At 43.6% G+C, this 7,773-nt stretch overlaps 1 protein-coding gene across 1 annotated transcript; it reads left to right on the top strand.

Annotated features, from left to right (window-relative positions):
- Nucleotides 1–211: 211 nt before the first annotated feature.
- Nucleotides 212–3,533, top strand: LOC131219494 (premnaspirodiene oxygenase-like). Its single transcript, XM_058214655.1, has 2 exons — nucleotides 212–1,236; nucleotides 2,466–3,533. The coding sequence occupies exons 1-2, from the start codon at nucleotides 340–342 to the stop codon at nucleotides 3,108–3,110; spliced, it is 1,542 nt and encodes a 513-aa protein (XP_058070638.1). The 5' UTR covers nucleotides 212–339; the 3' UTR covers nucleotides 3,111–3,533.
- The last annotated feature ends 4,240 nt before the right edge of the window (nucleotides 3,534–7,773 follow it).

Genomic DNA, 7,773 nt, shown 5'->3' with positions numbered 1-7,773 from the left:
ACGTTATGAACGGTATGGATGGCATGTAAACATTTCTGTTGACCCTAGGGAGCTTTCAACGGTAGGAATTTCCCTACTCATATTTTCCTTTAGTACGGCCCACTTGAATCTTAGATCCTGATTAATTTTGGTATCAAGTCCTTAAATTATCTCAAAAAATTGATGGACGGCGTAGATTTACCAAAAACATCACGGTGGACCCCATCTAGGTTTCCAGTGCAGGAGCTTCCTGCGAAAGCCCGCGTCCCGAAGAACACAACGTCTCAGAACATGTGGATGGATATATACAATGGATAGAAGTGCACATAGCATTTGCTACAACCTCCTCAAACAGCTTCCATGGAATTCCAATCCCTTTCCATTCCCCTCCTCTTCACTTTCCTCCTCTTCTTGATCATGATCAAGAAAGGAAAGTGGCCCACCACCCAAATTCCCAAACTTCCCCCTGGCCCACCGAAGCTTCCGATCATAGGCAACATCCATAACCTATTAAAACCACTACCCCACCGTACCCTCAGGGACTTAGCCCTAAAATATGGGCCCCTCATGCACCTAAGACTGGGCCACATCTCCACCATTGTGATCACTTCCCCAAGACTTGCAAAAGAGGTGATGGTGACACAAGATCCCAACTTCGCGGAGCGGCCCGCCATTCTAACGGTGGAGATCACAGCCTATGAATGCAGCAACGTGAGCTTCTCTCCCTACGGTGATTACTGGAGACAGCTACGGAAGATTTGCATGCTCGAGCTCTTCAGTGCAAAGCGTGTTGAATCTTTCCAATCCATCAGAGAAGAAGAAGCATTGAGCCTTGTTCAGTCCATTTACGCCTCTTCGAATTGTATGGTAAATCTCTCTGAGATGCTTGTAAATGCTGCGAACAATGTCATTGTGAGGGCTACCATTGGTAAGAGATGCAAGAACAGAGAGAGTTTCATTGCCATGTTGAAGGAAGGTGTTAAAACGGCTGCGGGTTTGGACGTGTCTGATTTCTACCCTTCCTTGAGATTTATTTCATTGATTACCGGATTGAGATTCCGGTTAAAGAGGATTCGCGGCAAGTATGATGAGATCTTTGGTAGCATCATTGAAGAACATAAGGAGAAAAGCACGACAGCCATGATGAGTGGGGACAGATTGGACGATGAGGATTTGGTTGATGTTTTACTAAGACTTCAACAGCATGGGAACCTTGAATTTCCGCTAACTACTGACAACATAAAAGCTGTCCTCTTGGTTAGTATCTTTGCTCAAAAACCCTTTTACTTTGAAGCCAAGCTTAATTTACTTAAGCCGTAGAGCGGGTCGTACCATATATGATTTTGGGTAGGAGAAGCTACTTTAGCCAGCCAACCGGCCAGATTTGGGAGATTCCATCATGATTGGCGGTAGAAACTCAATTTTATTTTCATTTTTATTATTTGTAGTAAGTTTTTAGTTCGATCATAAATTTTAATCCGTTGAGTTTTAGGAGTCGTGCCCAACATGAAAAGGCTTAGAAAATTAAGGGAATAATTTGGTTAGACCAAATTAGACACTTATTATTTTTGGCCGAAAACCAAGAAGTCTAGTAGAAATCACGATCCTCTATAATATAGTAAGTTTAGTATTTGTAGTAAGTCACATTTTTCAGGGAGTTAAGTTGGAGTTTGATTCTAAACTTCTTCCTTGGTTTGATTTCACTATTTAAAGGATTGTAAATTCGTTTTGATCATCAATCAAGTTATTTTCGATTTTATTAGAATTTATTTATTTTCCCTCGTGGATTTGAGGAATATCCATGCATTTAGAGTAATTACTCCCTGAGGAAGAAGGTGATCAACCTCTTCACATCCTTCCCTGTGTCAACTTACGATATGCAGCCTAGATTTGTGGCACATCCTTCCCTGTGTCAACTGACGATATGCAGCCTAGATTTGTGGTAGTCAATCTGTCCATCCACCTTATGGGCCACTGCTTGTAGGGACAAAAGCAAGAAAATTGTATCATATATAACAGTTCATACCATACATCCATTTAGGAGTTAGTACAAGTTGAAGGCCCTGAAAGGGTAAGGTATAACATAATAGACTTGGATTATGGAAGTAATAAGAAAAGCATTGATGACCTATGGTCTAAATGAGGTATGGCACCATGATAGAGAAGAATTGAGGAAGAGAATTATTAGATTGTACAATCTTTAATTAAGATTCATGATTTGTAATTAGATCCTAGTTTGATAAATACATAGATTTTATAATATTTATACACCTAATTTTATATTTAACTTATTCTAAATTTAGGCATGTACACTAATTATCTTTGTAAGAATTCATGTAGCCGACCCTAATTAATTGAGATAAGGATTAGATGATGATTAATAGGTCATACCATACAACCAGATGTGGGTGTTCTATTCTTTTCGTGTAAATAGGAGATCTATTTGCTCATGTTCTTAAACCAAGATGATCTATTTACTTTTTCAGGATATGTTCGCGGCGGGAACCGAAACCTCCTCTACCACCTTGGTGTGGGCCATGGCTGAAATGATGAAAAACCCTAAGGTAATGGAGAAGGCTCAGGCTGAGGTGAGACAGTTATTCGAAGGTAAAACAAAGATAGATGAGAGAGAGACAACCAAACTCTACTACTTGAAATTGGTAATCAAGGAGACTCTAAGATTACACCCTCCTCTCTCACTAATCCCAAGAGAATGTAGGGATAGATGCCAGATTGACGGCTATGATATACCTGCCAAGACAAGAGTCATTGTCAACGTGTGGGCCCTGGGAAGGGACCCACAACAATGGGATGATCCTGAGAGCTTCAAGCCTGAGAGATTTGATGGTAGCTCACTTGATTACAAGGGGACCCACTTTGAGTTTTTGCCTTTTGGTGCTGGTAGGAGGATGTGTGTTGGGATGAACTTTGGAATAGCCAATGTGGTACTCCCCCTGGCCCATCTCCTCTACCACTTTGACTGGAAACTCCCCGATGGAATGAAAGGTGAGGATCTGGACTTGACTGAATCCTTTGGGATCACAATAGCTAGAAAATACAACCTACGTTTGGTTCCCATCCCTTGTTTTCCTTTGCCTGGTGAGGGCCCTAATTCATCAGGTGGGGCCTGAGTTTCTGCAATTGAGATCATTGATCTGACGTGTCCCAACATAGATGGGGGACACGCCCAAAATCTCATATGTTGGATTGTTCTAACCTTCAGATCAGTGTACCTCAATAGGTGATTGAGAAAATTATATCAATGGTCCAGAATTTAAAAAGAAAAATGAAAGAGGACAAAATGTTCCAGCAGGGATCTTACATTTTTTAAGTTGTTTGGGCCACCACCCATCCATGATGTGGCTGACCACATCAACGGTCTGGATCGATGAATCATAATTCCCAGTGGCACATATTGGGTTCATCTGGACACTACTATGTTCATGTGTTGTAGCAGTACCGGTTACACCTTGTAAATTTTCTTCAGCCTAGTTGGGCTTGTTAATGAAATAAAGGTTAGACAACCAACGAAGAAAAATTCAAGTCGTTTCACATTTTTATCAGATAGGAGGTATGCTAATCTATCAGCAGGCACACGTGTCACGTTTATCCAAGCCATCCATCAAGGTGGGCCCTCATTTTGCAGATTCAGGTCTGAGCATCATCCGCTGGAACACACCATAAATTCCGTGGAGTCGACTCTGCTAATTGGCATGTCGAGCTGCTGGGAAACTTGGTACTGGGACAGACTCGGGGTGACTCATCGAGTCGAGTCAACTTAATGACTCGGTGGACTCGACACGGAGTGACCGGCCTCCTTGAGTGCGGATCCTAAGGGAAGCTGAAGAAAGATGCAAGCCCTGAAACTTCGGGTGATCCCACGAGCCAACTAAAAACAGGCTTGGGACCACCTATCGTAAATAAAATTTACAAAAGAACATGACCCAGAAAACACCCAACCCAAGAGAAGAGGCTCCCCAAAAGGAAAAACAGAGGCACACCAAAGGGGGTTACTTAAAACCTCGTTTCCGGATCGAGCCAAGCCCCACTCTATTGAGGAAAAGGAGACCCCTAATCACTTGGGGGAGGTCACCAACGGAGGAAAACAGGGATGGATTTTGCTTGCTGCTACCCAAATTAGCCATACCGTCAGCAGGCCCGTTGCCCTCTCTATAGACATGCATGAACGTGATGTGGCCATTACTCAAGAGTGCCCGGATTCTGGTGATCCAATATCTCCACTTCCAACTCAGTTGGGAAAGATCCGACAACACATTCACCACCGTCATGGAGTCAGTTTCAACCTGGATATTCGTCAGCCCGTGCTGAAAGCAGAAAAAAAGGCCGTCGTGGACAGCTCGCAGTTCGGCCCTGGTGTTTGAAGCAACACCATAACCAGCATAAAAAGCGAAGCTAAGATCTCCCTTTTCACCTCTGCACACCCCCCCACCTCTAGCCAACCCCAGATTGCCTCGGGATGAGCCATCCACGTTGAGTTTTACCCAACTAGACGGCGGTTTCTTCCAATACACCACCTGAGTTTGCTGAACCATGCGCAGATGGGAATGGATTCCCATGCTGAGCAAGGCCCTGCTATAGGTGACCCCTCTAGAAGGGATGTTCCAACTCTTAATAATCCATCTTAGCCAGGCAACAATGCGAGCAATGACAGTAACCGTTCTCCACTTTTTGTTGTTGAACTTGGATGCATTTCTCGCCATTTAGAGTTCCCAAAGAATAAAACAAGGAATGAGGGTGCGGAAAGGAGCAGGGGACGTTTGAGTCGAATGGGAGGTCCACCAGCGAGAGAGGCGCTCTAACACTGAGTCAGAATTGGACAGATTAACATCGTAATTCTTGGCGAAAAAGTGCCAGACTTCAGACGCGCGGGCACCGTGCAGGAAAGTATGATCAACCGATTTAATAGACGGACTGCATTTCTTCTCCTTTACACAGTAGCTCCTTTGACAGCCTCGTCGACAGGCACCGCATCTCTAATGATTCGCCAAACAAGAATTGATTTTTTTTTTTTTTTTTGGGGAGGGGGGGGATTTTAATATTCCAGATCTTCTGGCCCCAGCTGGTAGGAGAGGAATGGTCACGGCTGAGATCCCAGCTCGAGGACACTGAGTAGTCACCATTCTGAGTTAGAGGCTAGATCGGATAATCCTGATTCGCTGTGATGCAGTGTCCCCCGTGGAAAATGACATTCAAGTCTTGTTGGAAGGGGAGAGTGAAGACTGTAGACGGGGCTAACAGACCCATTCTTCCTAGGAAATCTCGCACCTTAAGATTTGACAGAGAGGACGGAACCCCTGCTGTAGCTCTGTTCATTAGCGGGCCGAGACCAGACCAGTTTACAGACCATAAATTCATGTTGCCGTCTCCAACGTGCTATTGGGTCGTCGATTCAATGGTAGGGAGAAGGATTCTGATCCTCTTCCATAGCGGGGAGACCGCGTACGAAGAGACAGCCGACCCCATGCTCTGAATGTCGCTTCTCTATCTGTCTTGCATAAGATTACCCCACAGACCCTTTTCCTTTTTGTGAGAGGCGTTCCAAACCATCTTAAGACAAAAAGTGGTCATGACGTCTTTAGCCATCTAATTCCTAGGCCACCCTCCACCCTGGTGCGGCAAACCTCTTTCCAGCTATGCCAATGAAGTTTCTTTTTACCACCCGCCTAGCCCCAAAAGAAGTCTGCGAAGAGCTTTTCCAATTTGTGGAAAATGGTCGCAGGCACATGCATAGCAGCCATCGTGTGAACTGGAATGCTGGCCAGGACATGGTTGATTAGAGTGGCTCTGCCCGCCATAGACAGAAATCTCGCCTTCCAACCTCTAATTCAGCTTTCCACTTTGGAGAGGAGGCTTTGAAAGGCGTCCCTTCTTCTTCAACCCACCGAGATGGGGACCCCAAGATAGGTAAAGCCTTCAACTACTCCCGCCATTTCAAACTCCCTGTGGATGCTCGTACACCTAGCAGGGGTCATATTTTCTGAGTGAATAAAGATGCTCTTTTGGACATTCACCTTCTGACCCGAAGCAAGTTGATAGCGGTCCAGAAAAAGCTTAACCGCTCTTATGGATCGGATGCCTCCATTGAAGAAGAGGAACGTGTCATCTGCAAAAAGAAGGTGGGACACCACCGCATTGCTACAACGCCCTCTAAACGGTAAAAGGGAGCCTCCAGCCACCAACTTACTGAAACCACGACTGAGCGCCTCAGACGTAAGAATGAAAAGGTATGGCGAAAGAGGGTCCCCTTGGCAGAGACCTCGAGTAGACTTGAAAAAGCCTCCGACCTCTCCGTTCACGATAACTAAGAACCAACAATTGCTCCAGCAACGCTCCACAATTTTGATCCAAGGGGCCGAGAAACCGAACCGCTGAAGAATTCGCTTGAGGAAGAACCAGTCCACTCTATCGTAGGCTTTCTCCATATCCAACTTCACAACGATGTTCCCTCCCTTAACTTTTTTATTTATGTCTCGAAGAAGTTCTTGTGACAAGGCAATGTTTTTAGCGATGGATTTGCCTTTGATAAAAGCCCCTTGTTCAAGGGATATCAACGAGGGAAGCCGCTTGCTCAGACGAACAGCCATAATTTTGGCAAAGATCTTATAAATAACATTGCATAAACTAATGGGTCTGAATTCCGTGAAGGTCTTGGGAGCATCCTTCTTTGGAATAAGAACTATGAGGGAGGAGGTGAACGCCCTTGGTGGAGGTTCACCTTGAAAGAAGGCTATGGCTACTTGATGAATATCCTTGCAAAATACCTCCCAGCATTCAGCGAAGAAAGCTGCATTAAAGTCATCTGGTCCGGTAGCACTGTCCCTAGGAATTGACATAATGGCTTGGTGGAGTTCCTTAAGAGAAGGTGAGCTCAGCAACAAAACGTTATCCTCTTCAATGACAGCAGACGTGATGGTTTCCAGAAGGTCCTCATCCTGCTCGGTTGCCCCTGCAGAAAAAAGGGAGTGGAAATAGCGGGCTACGTTGATCTTAATCTCCTCCTGGGACGTGACGGTTTGACCAGATTCCAAACAAATAGAAGAGATAATCACTTTTCTGGCTCGAGCGGTAGCCGACGCATGGAAAAATTCGGTATTTCTATCTCCTACTTGAAGCCAGTTGTTTCTGGCTTTCTACTTTCAGAAGGCTTCTTCCATGAGCTCCAGACAAGATAGCGTATTTCTGGCCTCAATGATTTCCTGCTGAATATTACTTGCGTTTGGCTCCACCGTCTCATTTTGTTAGGATATGTAACAAAAAATGAATAAATAATAGGGATTCCCTGTCCTTGGAATTTTATTAGGCAACTTCAAAAAAAATATAAATAAATAAATAAAAATTATATTCATATTAATTGGAGAAATTTTATTAGGCAACTTCAATTTATGTTGAGGTTAGCTTAATAATTTTTATTTTTTATTTTTAAAAAAAAATGAAAAGAAAATTTTAAAAAACTGGAGATCTTTTTCCATATAATCAACTACCTTTTTCCATATAATCAACTACCTTTTTGCTGAGAAATCCATGCGGTCCATCCATTTTTCGAGGGCATTTTAGCACATGTAACCAAAAATGAAGGGAGATCAAATCTCAAGTGGGCCACATGAGAGGAAATAGTGGGGATTCAATGACAATTGTTAAAGCATTCGTATGGCCCCAAAAGTTTGTATCAGGCTAAGGTTTTTTTTTTTTTTTTTTTTTTTTTTTTAAATTTTAATGTTTTCACTTCATCCCAGTGGTAATGACCTTATAAACAATTTGGATGGAAAATAAACA

Source organism: Magnolia sinica, chromosome 11, assembly GCF_029962835.1.
Source record: "Magnolia sinica isolate HGM2019 chromosome 11, MsV1, whole genome shotgun sequence".
NCBI classification, from domain to species: domain Eukaryota; kingdom Viridiplantae; phylum Streptophyta; class Magnoliopsida; order Magnoliales; family Magnoliaceae; genus Magnolia; species Magnolia sinica.
The sequence above is the reverse complement of the archived record's forward strand: the minus strand, read 5'-3'. Positions and strand labels throughout refer to the sequence as shown.